This window comes from Cyprinus carpio, chromosome B19, assembly GCF_018340385.1.
Source record: "Cyprinus carpio isolate SPL01 chromosome B19, ASM1834038v1, whole genome shotgun sequence".
In the NCBI taxonomy this organism is placed as follows: Eukaryota; Metazoa; Chordata; class Actinopteri; order Cypriniformes; family Cyprinidae; genus Cyprinus; species Cyprinus carpio.
This window is the reverse complement of record NC_056615.1, coordinates 26,754,120-26,772,984: the sequence shown is the minus strand read 5'-3', so window position 1 is coordinate 26,772,984 and position 18,865 is coordinate 26,754,120. Positions and strand designations below refer to the sequence as shown.

The 18,865-nt window shown below is 35.8% G+C and overlaps 1 protein-coding gene and 1 pseudogene across 1 annotated transcript in view; one reads left to right on the top strand and one right to left on the bottom strand.

The window, feature by feature from the left end:
* The window catches only part of LOC109056436, a 32,954-nt pseudogene extending 32,744 nt beyond the window's left edge, over nucleotides 1-210 (bottom strand).
* Nucleotides 211-950: 740 nt separating this feature from the next.
* Nucleotides 951-18,865, top strand: part of LOC109056447 (sorting nexin-13) — a 30,981-nt gene continuing 13,066 nt past the window's right edge. Inside the window, 10 exon segments of the mRNA XM_042745346.1 lie at nucleotides 951-1,147; nucleotides 9,217-9,329; nucleotides 9,445-9,547; nucleotides 11,125-11,220; nucleotides 15,235-15,356; nucleotides 15,531-15,652; nucleotides 16,698-16,802; nucleotides 17,523-17,611; nucleotides 18,418-18,501; nucleotides 18,577-18,715. Coding sequence (XP_042601280.1) covers nucleotides 1,064-1,147; nucleotides 9,217-9,329; nucleotides 9,445-9,547; nucleotides 11,125-11,220; nucleotides 15,235-15,356; nucleotides 15,531-15,652; nucleotides 16,698-16,802; nucleotides 17,523-17,611; nucleotides 18,418-18,501; nucleotides 18,577-18,715 — 1,057 coding nt within the window. The 5' untranslated portion in view covers nucleotides 951-1,063.

The window sequence follows — 18,865 nt, the reverse complement described above, 5'->3', positions numbered from 1 at the left end:
CTATCTATCTATCTATCGGATGCTAAAATGAGACATGCACTCACCTGAAGGAGTGTCTCTCTGTTCCTGCTCGCTTGTGGGATGCTGCGATGGAAAGGACGACGATCACACACACACACACACACTCATTCATAAAAACGCACCGCGGATGTTCAGCGCGCGCGCTCGCGAGCACAGCAGCCAGACGCGAGATCTATAAATAGCGCGACAGAAGCGATGCAGCAGAATAACCCACACTGACTGTTCCTCACATCACTATACTGCCTTATATTACTCAAGACATGCTGACAGGGTAAAGAACATAACGCTATGACTACATGACCTTATACATCATACTGTAATGATAAAAACATGCTGATACAGATACTAAATATAAAATATATAGCACATTTTATTTGGCTTTATTGTAATTTGTTGTGGAAAGATATCGTTTTTTTTTTAAATTACATTTTTGAAATATGCATTTTTTAAAATAAAAAATACACATTACGTCAATATTTCACATTTTAATTTAGAATGTTAAAGAAATTATGACTTATAAATATTAACATAAATGTTATAAATTATTGCTGTCGGGGAAATATAGGCTTTTTTAATTATCAAGGAACATTAGGCTTTCATTATCATATTCATTCAAATGCAAAAACAATATGCAACTAAGCTTATAATACATAAATCTATAATATATATGTGTGGTGTGTGTGTGTGTGTGTGTGTGTGTGTGTGTGTGTGTGTGTGTGTGTGTGTGTGTATATATATAAATATACTATATAATATATATATATATATATATATATATATATATATATATATAATACATATATATATATAATGTGCATTACCCTGCAGGTTTGGTACTTTAATCTTCCTGATCTGTTTTTCTGTGCTCACTTATGGTCATAAACCTATATAAGGTTCAAAGTGTGTTTGGGATCATTCAGTGTGACGTCATGAGGAGCATTTGGCCTGGCGTCAACCGGTCTTTATCCTGTTGTGGGACTGTCATGAAGAACATACAGTACATGCTACTTATTTCTGCCTTGGACTGATAAAATCAAGTCTTATGATGAATAAGCTCACTTGGATTTTGAAATGGACTGGAAATATGCAGTGTGACCCGACCGAGGCTTTGCGCAACTGGAAACAGGTAAGTGCAATTTCATGATGCATTAGAATTTAAAATGAAGCTTTTACACAACGCAACGATACTGCAGTGAGTGCACTGTGTTTAAAACTGGCGACATGCTGTGGAATACGTTTGACCTCATGAGAAAAAAGGAAAGAAAATGAAAAAAGCACGTTCAGTGTTTCATTGTGTCACATGTTGAGAGCAGTGTAGGCTACTGAGAGTAGGTCAAACTGCTGGATCAGCACAACGACGCACGGTTTGTGAACTAATCTGATTGTGAAATATTTTTTTCCACAAGCCGAGGCACGTTACTATATGAATAGATCGTCGATTCTAAATAGGGTCTGTGCTATTTAAATTTACCAAAGATCACTAAAGATAAAGGTGTGTCGTCACGCGCTGACCAATCACGGGTTACGCTACAGGTAAACTTTTTGACTAGTATGCCCACTCTACAGCAGCAGCGTAGGCGGCTAATATTATAAATGTAAGTCTATATGAAGCGCTGTATTTAAAAAAAAAATGTACTCATACATTCGCGCATTATTTGATAATGAAGTTTCATTACGGCTAATTTCACAATGTGTACTTTTATCAATAAAGTATAATCATAATAATCGCCGAAATCGCATAGATAGAATCCCGCGAGCCAATCGGATCCTGCGTTTCCCATCACGTGACCTTTCATCAGACGCCCGCCGGAGTGTGCGCACTAGTTTTTACGTCGAGACTCTACGGCTTGTCGAGCTCGCGCTCATGGCGGCTGCAGGTAGGGCGCGCGCAGTCCAGAAGCGCTTCGGTTTATGAACGTAAGAAGAAAGGAAACCGTTAAAAATGTGGCGGGGATAAACTGAACGACCTCCGGTTTTGCATTTTAAATAATGTTTGCAGAGGTAAGTCACGATTTTCTCTCACCGCTTGGGCGGTGTGCTGTTTTCGTTGTATTTCCCGCCGCTGTTAGCTTAGCCGTGGGTTACCTGAACAGGTAAATAAACACACAGACGTTGAAGTACACACACGGTTACACACTTTAACGCACACACGACTTGTGTGCGGGATTACACGTATTAATGCGATGAGATTAGATGTTTCTGAGCGCGGACGGTAAGTCTGCAGCTAACGTTAGCTCAGCTAACATCAGCTGTGTGTGTGTGTTTACATCACAGATGTGTTCCTACATGAGTAGTGTGTGTGTGACAGCTGTGTGTATAGCGGCCGAGGGTGGAGATCAGGGGCTTTTGTGTGTTTTCTGCGTGCTTCAGCTTGTTGATGTTGAGTACTGGTGGAAAATGACAGATGCGTCGTGGCATGTGTGTGAAACTCTTGTTACTGTCATATATATGTGTGTGTGTGTGTGTCATTCAAACCTCTGATCGTGTATTTACACTTACATTGAACGTATGTTGAAGTAAAATGTCAGTTTTGTGTGTATTAGACCATTAAACTGTTGTAATCCAGGTCTCGAAATTGTTAATGATGACATACCTGATAACACACACTTGTTTTGTGTGTCTGTCACCACGTTGTTTCAGTATCTGATCATATGTTTATATTAAAAACTTAAACGTTTACAAAAGTAAAAACGCCTGTTTCATGAATTTGTTTGCATGATGGGAGGCCTGGATTTGATTGTGTTGCACTTCTTATGTTCAATTTATATTTATAGTTTACTAAAATAAACTATATACGTAATTAATTTTTTCGACAAACTGTACAGAATGTAAGATGTAATGTATGTTTTGTTTTTTGTGTCGAAGAAGCCAGAGTTCTTTCCATTCCGGTTAGATGAAGCTGGTCGAGATTAGCCTGGCTTTATGAGACTAGTCTTGTGCGTGAATGTTATTTCAGTTTTTTGATCATCTAATTTTAAAGTTACAAACTCGCTTGGGCTCTACGCAGTGTTGCAGACCTTGAAGTGTAGATGGTTATGATGGCAAGATAACACTCTGATTGCATGACCCTTCATTTCAGCCATTTCAGCCTCTAATTATAGTTTTAAAGTAAACTCCTGTTTTGGCTGTAAGTGACATTTAAAGGAATAGTTCATGAAAATTTGCTGAAACTGTACTCACCATCAGGCCATCTGAGATGTAGATGTGTTTGTTCTTCATCAGATTTGGAGAAATGTAGCATTGCATCACTTGCTCACCAGTGGATGCTCTGTGGTGAATGGGTGCCGTCAGAATGAGAGTCCAGACAGCTGATAAATACATCACAATAACCCATAAGTAACCAACACCTCTCCATCAGTTAATGTCTCGAGAAGCCAAAAGCTGCATGTTTGTAAGAAACAAATCCATAAGCAAGAAGTTTTTAATTTGAAACCATTGCTTCTGGCTAAAATATGAGTCCATAATAACACTTCCTCCAGTGATAAAGTCCATCCCCTGTTGTCTCTCACGTCAAAATCCACCAACATATTTGTTTAGAGTTGTTTTGGACTGATGGCACCCATTCAATGCAGAGGATCCACTGGTGAGCAAGTGATTTAAGCATTTATCCAAATCTAAAGAAATAAACTCATCTACATCTGGGATGGCCTAAGGGTGTGGCAATTTTCAGAAAATGTTCATTTTTAGTGACCTACTCCTTTAAGACCATGCAAATGCTGTTGTTTAGATCATAAGGTTTTTTTTTTCTAGTTGCACATGTGTGGATACTGTATCCTAGTATTTCAGCATCTGATCCAGTAATCATGAACATGAAAAGTCATAGAAATCAATAAGTGAGAGGTGTGGGAGCCTGATGATTTTGTTAATGGGTGTTACCTTTTGTTTTAGCTGTAAGTAAGGCATTGTTGAAACTCATGCACATGTTGTAGTATAGTTATGATGACAGGCATGATTAGAGTCTGTTATACTTGTTCTGTGTTGCAGTTATTTCAGGTTAATGATCTATAGATAAAATAATCTGTTTAACCATTTGTTTTGTTATGAAGACAAGCCTGCCAGTTGGTTGCATGCCATATTTCATCACTGAGAATCATGCATTTGTCAAAAGTTTCAGTGCATTGGAATCTGTGTCTTTATTTCATCCCCTGATGACAGGTGGATGAGGTGAATCCTCTTTAGTCACACGTGTCTCTGCTGGCGTATCAGGACTTGAGCACAGTCGCTCTGTCTTTGCATTTTAGGGCTGGACCTTGAAGTTAGTGCATTACTACTGCGAATGTTTCACTGAACCGAAGCATTTCAGGCCAGCCTGCTGTGATTCATGTGACATTATATTTGATTTTGTTTTGAACATATTGATCTATAGCAATGTCGTGCACAACAGGGTCTCATCATGTTTGTTTCTGTTGTTTCCTCAGCACTCCATGTGTAAATATTAAGAAGTATGCATGCTTGCACGGTACACTGCTGGGTTGTGTGTCAACAGAGGAATGCAAAACTGTAAATGGGCAGCACTTGACTAAGAGTCAGGCTCATATTACCACACGAGTAGCTCAGTTCACCTGTGCTCTGAATCTGTTCCAGCGTGCTCGATGTGCTCTCTGCATGTGCCCTGTTTATACCCATCAGATTTGCCAGATATATGCTCTAAATCTCATCATCCGCTCATTATCAAAGCTTTGGGAAGCTCCTGGTTATGGGGTGTTAATTAGCTGGTATTATTATCTAATACTGACAGGCTGTTATTTCACAGTTACACCATGTAACCTGTGAAATGAAGGAAGGGTTTTAAAAAAAAAAAAAAAAAAAAAAAAAAAAATATATATATATATATATATATATATATATATATATATATATATATATATATATATATATATATATATATCAATATATATATGTATTTACAACATCTTCAAGATAGATAGTTAGATAGATAGATGTTTCAATTTTTCACCAATATTAATTTGTATTTATTTCATCATATTTAATAATAAATTAACTTTTGTAGAACAAGATGGAAGAGCACCAGTGTTATTTTAATATCAGTAGTATTATAATGTTATTGTTTTTATGACTATTTTATATTATGATTTATTTTATTTTTATATTTTCCATTTTAATTTAAATTTTAAAGTTTTAGAAATTGTGTTGCTTTTATTCATTTTAGGTGAAGTTTCAGTATTTGTATTGATCGTGGTAGGACCCTTACTGTCTATGGAGGGTCAGAAAGCTCTTGGATTTCATCAGAAATATCTTAATTTGTGTTCCAATGATGAACGGAGGTCTTACGGGTTTGGAACGACACAAGGGTGATTAATTAATGACAGAATTCTTTATTGGTGAGCTAACCCTTTAAACTAATGAGAAATGGTGCCAAAATTAGAAATTGTACATTTTATTTTATTTCAGTTAAATTAAAAAAAATAAAATTTGAGGGTTTGTTTTGTTATAGTTAGTTAGAGTATAGTTAGAGTAATAATACTCCATGAGCAAATACAACTTGTTTTCTTAAAGACTAAAAAGTGTTATTTGATTTTACTTCAAGAAAAAGTGTCAGTAAGTGTAATGCAGCTATAATGTGGTTTATAGAGAGCTTGTACTCCTTTCTCTGTAAGTGCTACAGCTTATATCTGGACTATATACACAGCGTTTGATCTCAGGACAGCGGCACTCGAGCCTTGGGTATTTACACCACTCTTAAAATAGACCTCGGTGACCAGCCTGAATTAATGGAGAAGCCTGATGAGTTTTGTGCAGGATCACACTTGAAACCTTTGGGAACTTTTTGGCACTTACAATGATCATTTAATGAGCTGTTCTCAGCACAGATTCACTGTCTAACTTTATGAGGTCAGACTGTGTATAAAGGCCTCGTCTCAGCTGGGGATATTCAGGCCGACAGCAGTAGTTGCCACAGCCATGCAGCGTTATGTTAATGAATTTTGCGGTTTAAGAAGGAGCTTGTATGCAGCAGGTGATTGAATGGCAGTCAGTAGATAATAATCTTAACCTGGCTAAAGTCTTCGCTGACTCGTCCTGTGAGGAGAACGCAGCAGGACAGAATGAGATCAGCGCTGTTAAGAGACCTATACAGCTTTACACCTTTCCACTGACAGATGGATGATTCAATTCAATGATTCAGTCTATTAGATTGTATTAATGTCCCCTGCGTGTCTGTCCTCGAAAGTGCACAGCTCATCTGTCTTCTTACCGGATGGAGATTGTCACCTTATATAATGTGCTGCGATGTGAAAACATGGTAAAGGTAAAACAGCTGTTGGATTATTGTGTGTTTGACGACAAAGAGAGCAGCTTTAGTTTTCTAGTCTGCCGTAATCTGCTTCTATCTTCTTTAGAGGTTAGTTTGCTGGTGATAAGGGCTGAAACACGATGTACAAACTGCTAATATAATATTAAGTTAACTTTTAACTTTTAAAATTGACTGGTGCTTAAATAGACCTTTTTTATGACTAAAGGAGAATATTTGATTCAAAACCGCTTTTTCCTTCCCTAAATTTTGTTGGATTGATGTAGTGGTTAACTTTATCTTTGGTTTTTGATTAGGTGCCATGCTGATGGTTTGTTTTCCCTCATACTTGATAACATTTTGATGATGTTTACTCACAGACCAAATGCAAATCAGACAAGCTCATTGCTCTTTATCATCCTGAGGACTCACCTCTCAGTTTGTTTATCTCAGATTTTTCTCAATTTAGTGGAATTTGTATCATTATATGAAATATCATTTAATGACATTATTTTAAAGAAATACATGGTTTAATGGCTGGAAAATTTTCTCAATTCACCTGCAGTTTGAAAGTGCAATTATTTTACACCCTGGTGATGATGTTAAAACTGATTGAATATTTGCGGTTCATCCAGAACACGTATAAAGAAAGCCTGTTTGTTCAGCCCTCTAATAACACCTACATGCATTGTGTGGCATAAATCAGTCTCTAGAAAGCTACAGCAGCATGTTTGTTACACTGTTTGACCGAATCCACAGGATGTCAGCAGCACGAGTCATGAATGGCCTGCTGTGGGCAGAGGACTCAACAGGCTACAGAGGTCAGCGGGTCAGGACTAGGGTTTGTGGTCCTGAAATGAATCACAGAGGTTAAATCAGGGCTTTCATGTGCTCTAAAGGTCTCATGTAGCCAGACCGTTAACATTGTGGCTCATTCTGGCCAAGAGCTGCCCACTGTGACAGGAAGAGCACATCTGATTGACATATAAAGAGACCAACCATTCATCTCTTATGTAAAGTTTATAGGGCCCTATGAAATCAGTTTTTTTTCCTGTTTTCATTTTTCTGAATTCCATCGTTCCATCGTTGACTAATTGCTTCTCCCCAAATTACATTTTAGGGCCCTATTAGGTGTGTATATATAATCTGCGATAATATCATAATTGTTTTTAATGAATTGAGATTGTCGAGTATATCGCAAAAACCAAACAAAACACACCATAGAGTGCACGAATACATGATGTGATGAAGTCTGCTAGGGTAGACTAGTGCGCATGCACATTTTCACTGCATGATTTAGTCTATTAAAATGCATTTAGTAAAAATTTCACTCAAAAGATGCACACTTTTAGAAAAAATGGCTTATAAAGGTAAAAATGCAATTTAAACTTATTGGAAAAGATTAATTTCTATCACTGATGTGAACTGACCACGCAGAATATGAAGAATATCAAAAACTTTAGGAGTCAGCTGTCCATGATAGTCCTTAAGATATCACCACAATAACACACTCAGCAAAATATTGTCAAATTATCGTTATCAGTAAAATCCCAGAAAATATTGATATATCTTTTTTGTTAATATCGCACACCCCAAGGCCCTATAACATTTTATTTTTCTCAAATTCCATTTTATTTTTTACCAAATTCTTTGTTTTCCATTATAATATTTCTGGATAATATTTCTGGACAGGTTTCATCACACAGAGACACACAGGACATGCAGGTTTCATATTTAAATAGTATTTTTGAGGCTTCGTATTCACAGACACTAATCCATATTGCAATTTTATTTAAATGTACTGACCTACTTTTGATTTACTCATTCTAAATTTGGCAAATTCCATAATATTCCACTTTATACAGTAAGTTTAATTTGTATTAATGGATCCTATGATTCCGTCTTCATTTTCTGCATTGTTTAGGGTAAGTTTATGTGGAATCATAGCAATCTAAAATATCTTAATTTCTTTCTTTTACTCTTTTGCAGTCTTGCACTTTCTTTCTTTCTTGCTTTCTTTCTTTCTTTCTTTCTTTCTTTCTTTCTTTCTTATCTAAAATATCTTAATTTCTTTCTTTTACTCTTTTGCAGTCTTGCACTTCGTTTCTCTTTATTTCTCAGATGAATGTTTGATCATATTTTTGGCTGATGTTTATTTAACACACTTCAGCTGAGCAGGACAGACTCCAGGTCTGGCCCTTCAGATCCATGTGTGCGTGCGCGCGTGTGTGTGTGTGTGATTGGCTCAGGAGAAGGAAGGGAAGGGCACATATTGGGACACTGAGTTTCCTGTCCTTGCAAAAACAGGAAACCTGGCCATTGGACGCATTTACAGTCACACTCGCATCTCTCATCTGTCTCGTCTCTAGTTTATTTTCTCCCTTCAGTTCTTTTGGAGTCCTTAACCTGTCGGCTGAAAGCTCCTGCATTGTGCTTTCAGTTCTTCTGGGTCTCTGTTACGTTGATGATGATGATCTGGGGCGAAATGCAGCTTGGTGAAATGGCCTGTAATTTCACTACTTTAATTGCAATTCAAGAGCGATAGTCTGACCCTTACTGATTATATCAGACATGAGTGAGAACCAAATCAAAGAGACTTTTACCTGTGTGAACATTAAAGCAGTAATTGATGCTAACAGCAACACAACGCCTTTGTCTTGGAGATAAAACATTATTTTAATGAAATAGTGCAAAATACATTTTCACAGCTGTAAATTTCTTCAATTCATACACTATTTTGAACATTTTCGACCCTGATGGTGTGCTCTTTCAGTTATTCAGTAACTGCAATCATGTCATGGTTTTCTTCTGTATGTTCAATTACGCTACATTCATGCTGCTTTTATTCCGATCCGTTAACACTCTTTAGCATGAGCACTCAGTCATCCAAAGATAAGAAATAATGTCAATAACTCTCTCTCTCTTTCTGTGTTTGTGTGTTTCAGGCCAGTCTGTCCATCTGGGGATGGGGGGGTCTTGGAGTCGTCCTCTTCCTCATCACATTTGGACCCTTTGCCATCTTTTATCTGGCCTTCTACATCCTCTGTTTCATTGGCGGGTAAGTGGATCACAAATACGTCTCATTTCAGGCAGCATCAGTGCACTTGAAGCGCTGTAAGACCTGTTGATGTTCCTGTATGTTGATGCAGTCTCTCTCTTCTCTCCTTCTCTAGGGGATTCGTAGTGCTGCTTTTATTTGGAAAGATAAACTCAGAGAAACACCTGGAAAGGTGTGAACACTCATACCTGCCTTCAACACAGACGGCCATACTGAAGGTCTGCAAACTCTTGCATGTCTGTCTTCCCTTTTATTTATTTTTATTTATTATATTTACCACAACATACACAAGCATTTGTAATGCATTTAATCAGTGCAGTACGACAAAATACAAAACATTTGAATTAATCTTTTAAAATGTAAGCAAACAAAAATTTCCCTAACAAATTTTGGGGGGAAATTTTGGACCAAAGTGCTGCACAACAGGACACATTATTTATTTATTTATTTATTTATTTATTTTGTTATTGTTTTTGCTTTGAGAAGTAGATTCTACTGTACAAAAAGAATATATTTCTGTCACTTTCTACAAGTTAAAATAAACTTTTATTTTGACAGGTTTTGTGAAGACCTTTGAGGTTCTGTGTGTATGTGTATATATATATATATATATATATATGTATATATATGAAGATAGTTTTTTTTTTAATCAAATTAAAATTGGATTTATTAAGCTAATTCATTAAAAAACATTCTTCTGCTTTATAGAATATATAGTCACTGACATGTTAACTAAGGTTCATAATTAAATGAGTGAACAGGTGTTTTCTACATTTTTATTTACAATAACATTTACTGATAAGTCATGCCCATTAATACCAGAAATATTTATTAAAGGGGTGGTTGATTGTGATTTCACTTTTTTAACTTTAGTTAGTGTGTAATGTTGCTGTTTGAGCATAAACAATATCTGCAAATTTACAACACTGAAAGCTCAATGCAAACAGAGACATTGTCTTTTAAAATGATGGCAGTTTACTGCCTACAAATACAGTTCGTAGAGACTACAACGAGCTACTTTCCGGGTCGGTGACATCACAAACCCTGACATTTACATAAACCCTGCCCCCGGGAATATACAACAAAGGGGGCAAGGCCATGTTGCACTGCTTTAGAGAAGAGGAAGAGTTGTTGAGTTGTTGTGAAATGTAGTAGTGACTAGAAGTGCACGAAAAAATCTATTCATATATGAATCTCGATTCTTTCTTCTAACGATTCTAATGGATTCAATGTTCTAAAGCAATGGTTCTTAAACCTGTTCCTCAAGTCTCCCTGCTCTGCATCTCTCTCTCTCTCTCTCTCTCTCTCTCTCTCTCTCTCTGTCTCTTTCTCTCTCTGTCTCTCTCTCTCTCTCTCTCTGTCTCTCTCTCTCATTTAGATCATCAGCTCATCACAGCTCCATCAATGAACTGTTCCAGTAATACACTTCATGTGTACAGACAGACAGATATTTTTCACATAGCTATGAGAAGTGTTAAACATGTGCTTCCCGTGGTAGCGAGCAATATTTGCTGGCAAAAACTTCTTACTGTTATAAAAATGCTACAATGCAATCATGTATTCTGCTGTATTAAAGCTTTAATCAGGATAAAACCGTATATTAAAAGCTTACATAAACAGTTACATTTATATCTAAAAGTATGAGACAAAAGTATGCTCCCATAAACACAGCCAAGCCTAAAAAAAAGGCAACCACCCCTTTAAAAAATGAAATTGCTGATTTTTATTTCATGATGACTTTGGATTGTGCTTGTGGTTAACTTCTGAATTTGAATTCTTTGTGTTTGTTCTTCAGGTTTTGGAGGAGATGAAATCAGAGTCCAAACCCATAAAGATCGATCGCCGTCTGACAGGATGATGTATTATAGTTGATGAGACTGTGGAGGGTGGTGTCGTCAAAAAAAAAAAAGAGAGAGATAAGCGCACATTCATGCTTTTGAGGAACCTGTGGTTTCCCCACTGATGAGTTTCTCTCAGACTGTCGAGCTTTCACTTCACAAAAGCCGTTTGTTTCCGCCCATGACATGCGTCAGACACTGGATCAGCTCGTTTGAGAGTTTAGGCTGAGCTGCTGTTTTTCATAAAGCAGATGAGCACATGACACTCGTTTTCAGTCAGTGGTCTCACATGCTGTACTGAATCAGGTTTACGTCTGCTTACAATGCATATATTCTGCTGGGGTCACTTTTTTTAATGCTACAGATTTGCATTTATTGTTGGTGAGAGAGGTTTCTTTGCACCATAAAACCACCATATTGATGTTGCACAACTGTTTTACACCCTCTCTTTGACATTTAGAAAACAGGTTGTTTTACTGTTGTATCTTAGATATGTAAATGACGTACTAGTGTTACTCAAACTGTTGTTCAAGTTGCAGAATATTGAATAGGTTTTATGATGTAAATATATATTTGTTTTATGTTAATGGCTCCATTCCAATACCTAGTGAGAGGCCTACACTGATAGCTACATCATTATGCACACATACCACTAAATTTTGAAATACATATGCCTACACTTTATTGGCTGAATAACTGGCGTGAAGATGACGCATGAGCTCAGTCTAGTGATGGGAAGTTCGGTTCTTTTCCGCGAACAGGTTCTTTCGGACAGTTCGATTCAATAAACCAGTTGAAAAAAACAGTTCACCGGTTCTACGCTCGACGTAATGACGTCATTGGCGATGAAACAATGATCCACTTACTATACATAATCCATTGCGATTTATTTGTTATTAAATAAACTTACGTTTCGCCAGATTGCCCTTCATTCAAGCCCTCGGTTTCCCCGCTCACCAAAAGAACCAGTTCGGTTCAGACGCACTGTGTGTCAGTCTGAATCACGCATGCGCAGTATCATCAGCTCCTCGGTTCTCAAATCAGACGTGTCCGAAGGAAACGGTTGTTGTTTGTTTGTTGTAGTGGTGTTATGAATGATGATGCAGGTTGTTGTTTAGTGGAGGAGGAGAACCGCTCTAACCGGCACGCTGCAGTTCAGTATCATCAGCTGTTGAGCTTCTTGTCGGGTGAATAACTACATTCCGCCCATTTAAAAAAAATAAATGCGTGTCCTTGAAAGTGCGCCGTTTTCTAATGTAGCCTATTTACTTCAACTTCTTAGGTAATAATATCAATGATATGATGTTTCAGATGCGTCATCAGATGCGAAATTACAAAACATATACCGTATTTTTCGGACTATAAGTCGCACCTGAGTATAAGTCGCATCAGTCCAAAAATACGTCATGACGAGGAAAAAAACATATATAAGTCGCACCGGACTATAAGTCGCATTTATTTAGAACCAAGAAACAAGAGAAAAACATTACCGTCTACAGCCACGAGAGGGCGCTCTATGCTGCTCAGTGCTCCTGTAGTCTACCACTGAAAACAACTACAACTGCACTGTTGACAAGCCTCTCCCGGCAGCGCGTTGTTCAAGCACCCATCTGTGGACTCGTTTCCTCCAGCTCTGGCCATCTTGCTTTCAGCCCGCGGTTAGTTTTTTTGTTTTCTCTTCATTTGAGAGTTAGAGTAACCTCTGTTTTACGCCAGTCCCTCACAAGTTTCTCACTCACTCCAAACTTTCTTTCTGCTGCTCGATTACCGTTTTCGGCTGCATATTTTACTATCTGCAGTTTGTAATCTGCAGAATAGGATTTTCTTTTTGGGGGCATTTTATTTGCATTCAGTCTTTCTCAGTTGTCTTTAAGTTAAATATTTTCAGTTAACAGTTTTCAGTTGTTTTCAGTGGTAGACTACAGGAGCACTGAGAAGCATAGAGCGCCCTCTCGCGGCTGGAGACGGTAATGTTTTCTATTGGTTGATTTTCTCTTGGTTCATTTCTCTCCGTTTCATTTCTCTCAGTTCATGTCAAATAAATTGATAAATAAGTCGCACCTGACTATAAGTCGCAGGACCAGCCAAACTATGAAAAAAAGTGCGACTTATAGTCCGGAAAATACGGTACATATATTTAATTGTTAGTTGATAAGGTCTGTAGGCGGAGTATGTGTGAAACAGGCGGACAGCATACGCACTGCAGACGGAGTATGTGTGAAACAGTATCTATATATATAATATATATATATCTATATATATATATATCTATATCTATATATATATATATATCTATATATATATATATTATATTATATATATATATATATATAATTATATATATATATATATATCTAATATCTATTATATATATATACTATATATATATATATATATATATATATATATATATATATATTATATATATATATATAATTTTTTTTTTTTTATTGATTTTATTTTATTGATTATTTTATTTAAGTCAAGTCATGTTAATTTGTATAGTTCTTTTAGAGCTAGGCGATAATATATAGTTTACATCATGCATTAAACTTAATAATTGAATTAAATGATTAATGTTTAATGTAATTTATGTTTTAATTCAATTTAATAATTACATTAAATTTATAATTACATTTAATTAATTTAATAATTAATAATAATTTATTAACATTTAAAAAATATTGGAGCCCTGTGAAATATTCTATATAAATATTTTTCAGAATTCTCAGTTATCTGTTTTAGTTTTTCTGGATTTATTATTTAGTACATATTTATTTTCAAAAGCGATGGTAATCTGCAAAAATGCATTTGGTGCTGCCTTGGACAAATGAACGAGAACAAGACAGCATGGTGTTACCTACTGTTTTGAACAGCTTCCATGTGGAGGGTGTTGCCTAAAAATGTTGTCTTGGTCGGCAGCAGTCTAGGTTTTTGGAACAAGGCTGATGTGTTCAAAAACGGTTCCTGTTTTTTGTGATTTAGTTTCAGTAACTGATCTGGATGGACTAGAGAGACTTGTAGACGTGAGAAAAGACCGATAAGTATCCGTTTTTTCCATGATGTGACCGCATTAAAATCTTGTCCCATAGTATAAGACCTCTTTATGAGTGAAATCCCTGTGTAACTCATCCTATGTAAGTCTGAGATTTTGAGGAGATTGCATTAAGTTTAAGACTCAAGTCCTCTGTCTGTTCTGCTGAGCTTCACATCTGCTCTGGAATGTCTACCCAGAGTCCTTTGCAGTAGCAGTGATGGGTCATTGTGTCTGTGCTAAAAAGAACGAGAGCATGTGATCCAGAAAAATACATTTCCTTGTGAGGCAGTATGAAATCCAAATTCTGTGGTTTCCATTAAATTATTTCTAGTTTCCCTTTTAATGGTTTAATTAATTTATTTAATAAATAAAACTTTAACAATTTTCACAATAGTAAGGCTATAGGAAATGGTTTATTTTTTGGAAATTTTGTGTTATTTTTTCTAGATTTCTGAGAGTCTTCATGAGCATTTTGCTAATTCATTTGAGAAAAACTATCATCATATAATATACATACAGAAACTCAAAGGTCTTCATGGGAAATAAAAGTTCAGTTTAACTTGAAGAAATTGTGACAAATAAATTACTATTGCACAGAAGAAAGTATATCTCGGTTTAATAATAGTAGTAGTAGCACTAAAATTGATTATTCAAATGTAATTACTATTGAATAGAATCCAGAAAAATTAAAACGAAGAACACAGAATTTGGTCAAAATTTATTGGAATTTGAGAGAAAAAAAATGAACACATTTATAAATGCCTATTTAACAAAAATCAAACAAAAAAATGTATTAATAGACTCATAATTGAAATTAGACTTGCTTTTGAATTTAACCATTTAAATGAAGTCTAAAAAAAATTAAATCCAGATCAATTAAAAAAAAAAAAAGAATGGAATTTGGGGACCAAATAAAATGGAATTTGGAAAAACAAAAGATTAAAAAAGGGATTTTTATAGGACCCTAGAAATGGTGTCCTGTTTGTTTCAGGAAATGATCGTCTGATCCTCTTCTCATGTCGTTCATCAGGTCATCCAGTTCGCCTTGAGGGACTATATCCAGTATTGGTATTACACTCTGAGTGATGATGAAACGTTCCTCTTGGAGATCCGTCAGACAGTCCAGAACGCACTCGTTGAGTTCTCCACCAGGTAAGACACCTGTCTGACACAGATCTGCTTTAAAATCATGTGAGTGACAACACCTGACCACAAACCAAACACTGCATTCAGATGATCTGACACATTTTCCCTGCTGAACGCAGTGTTGAAATGGAGACCGTTAATCTTGTGATTCATTAAGTGCTCAATCTTTCCTTTCCTCAGGTCTAAAGAGGTGGACTGGCAGCCGTATTTCACCACCAGACTGGTGGATGACTTTGCGACTCATCTGCGTGTTTTCAGGAAAGCTCAGGAGAGGCTGAACGAGAGAGAAGATCCAAAACAACGTAAGGATTGTTCTCTTCTCTCAGTTCAGACTCTCTGTGTGCACAGTTTATCAGTGGCAAGACTGCAATACTGCTAAAACTTCACACTTACGTCTCATTAGTTAATGTTAGCTAATGCATTAATCAACTCATTTGTAAATGTTGTGAATTAATTAATGAGTGTACATGCATTTATAAAATGTATCCATCTCAATTTAACTGTTCATTTCAGTGTTCATGTTAGCTCATTGTTAGTTAATTAAATAATATGAACAGTTTTTTTATTTTAATAATATATTATTAAATGTTAAAATACGTTTAACTAAGATAAATAAATGCTTAAGGAATATTTTTATTTGTTTGCAGGGCTACTGTTTATAACTAAAACTAAAACCAAAAAACAGTAAACGGTTAAAAAAAAACGAAAATAAAATATAAAAAATTTATTTTATTTCAACTGGTTGCCAAAGAAACATTTCTCATTTTCATTTAGTTTATCTTGGTGAATTAACATAACTGAACTAATACTGCAATAAAAATCAATGAAAACTATATAGACATATTAAAAATTAATTAATTAATAATAAAATGACAAACACACAATTAAGCACTAATTTGAACTAAAATTAATTATTGAATTACAAGTTAATTAGCATTAAAATCAAAACTTTAAAATAAACGGTAAATCAAAATAGTAATATACATTATTATAACAGTATCTCAGTTGTACAAAAAAAAAACCTGATTTTTAGTTCATGTTGACTGAGCATAACTGTAATGAAGCAAAAAGTAAAAATGTCTTTTCAAACCCATTTAACTTTATTTCTTCTGAGGAATGTGTAGGTAGATGTTTTGAGGAGTGAGAAATGGTGCTGTTTTATTTGTGGGTTAACTAACCTCTTAAAATAGAGTCAGATGAGCTTTTTATTGCGTCACAGCTGATTAGGACGTGATGTAAAGATCTCAATATCAGGATTAACCTGAGTTCACTGAGTACAGGGCGTCTTTAATGGGAACTTAATTGTACTGACTCATGTGCATGACGCTGTCTGTGTGTTTGTGGCAGGTGACGCTCCGGATGAGTTGCTGGACTCGTTTTTTGAGGCGGAGGTGGAAATGGAAAGGAAGATTTGTAGAGATGTCGTGTGTACGTCACGCAAGGATGAAGAAGGTAAGACAAACACGGAGGATTTGTGTCTATAGACAGTTGAGAGACTCCAGCCCACTGATTCAAGAAGTGGTTTGGGTTTATGTCAACAATAGTCATGAATAAGTTGAACATGCTTCTCATGCAGATCTTATATACCAGACCAGCTGAAAGACTTAATTAGCACAAAATATAAACATACACCCAGTCATGAATGCAGGGAAGTGCTTTGAGAAATCTTAGAAACAAGATTGCTGGGTGGAGAAGTGTGCATAAATGTGCCCTGTGACTATAAAAGATGTCATGTGATCACATCTGCGTTCCATCATCATTGATCACAAATCATTTACTCACCCTCATGTCTTTCCAAAACCAACTTTCTTTCTTCTGCAGTTGTTTTGAAGAATGTTTACGCTGCTGTTTTCCACACACCAATAGTTAATGGGAACATAGTAGCTGCTGAGTTTCAGAAATACACAAAAAAAACAATGTAAACGTAGATTCTATGGTTTCTGTGAATTCTTTAAAAAAAGTCTTATGAAATTTAAGGACAAAAAAAGTCTTAAATGGTGTAAAAAATCTTAATTATCAATTTTAGATGTCAGTTTTAGATGATAGAAGAATCACGATAAGGCCAAATGTGATTGATAAACTTCAAAAGGCTATTTTTTAATAAATGTATGTGAGCGCTGCACATTTCCAAGACAAAACACTGTGTTTAACAGTGTTTTTTTTTTGGTGCAGGTTACCTGCGGGATCTCTGTGAAGTGCTGCTGTACCTGTTACTACCTCCTGGAGATTTCCACAGCAAGAATATGAGATACTTCCTCAGGGTGAGACACTCACACATGCTAAATCAGTCCCAAATTCATTCAAATAGCATCTTATCTTTGGTCAGCTAAAAAAGGGATGAGAACTGTAATGTGTTTATGTGGAGAAAACCATGCATTATTGTTATGCAAACATTGTGTGATTTTTAAAGACCTGTGACCTTCTCTGCCTTCCGTTGCAATGAGAGTAAAATTAAAACTGTTAAAAAATAGTTTTTGTTATTTCAAATAAAACTAAAATAAAATATAAGATGAAAAACTGAAACCTATAAACTTGAATTGAAATGAAAATGGAAAATATAAAAATAAACATTGATTCAAAATATTAATAATTCAGTGCTAAAATTACACTGCTCTAAAAACATTTTCTAAAATGAACTAAAATAAACAATAAAGCTAATATATATATATATATATATATATATATATATATATATATATAATACAAAAAATTAAATGATAAAAAATGGAAAGTCAAATATTAATTAATACTATAATATATCAAATAACATTTATTATAATTTAAACTGTTGGAAAAAAATTGCAATTTTTCCTATAAAATGCAATTTGGAAAATGTCTAAATTATTCTCTGTGGAAATGGGCATTATATCACAAAAGATGTTGATAGAGCTTAAGTTGTATGCATTACAGAACGTTGCTTTAAGACACTAGATCTGGGATTTATGGAAAGCAGACACGTGCTTTCGGTTTATGTGATCCTGACAGGTCTTGATGTTGAGAGTCTCGGTGTCTTGCACATGAACAAACTTGATGTTCATTTACTGATTGACTCTTTGATGTCCTGCAGGAAGTTTTGGCCAGAGGAGTTCTGCTGCCCTTAATTAACCAGCTGAGTGACCCTGATTACATCAACCAGTTCATCATCTGGATGGTGAGACCTGCTCGGCTCTTACAGTCCAAGAGCGTGTCATGAAAGACCTTTAAGAAGTTTTGTGTGTGTGTTTAGATTCGTGACTCCAGCTGTAACTACGAGGCCTTCTTGAACATCTTAAAGCTGACAGACAAAGCGGCCGAGCTGGAGGCCGTCAAAGACAAAGTCCTGGAGGAGCTTCAGTACCTCCGATCTCTGGACACGGGAGGAGACGGTACACACGCTCACTCATGTTCACACACACTCGTTTAAGTGTTAAGTGTTTTTTCATTCGGTTGGAAAATAAACAATGAATTCTGGGGTTTGTTTTGGAAAATTTGAGAGCAAGTTCAAGGCTTTTTAATAACAAACACTGTGTACTCTT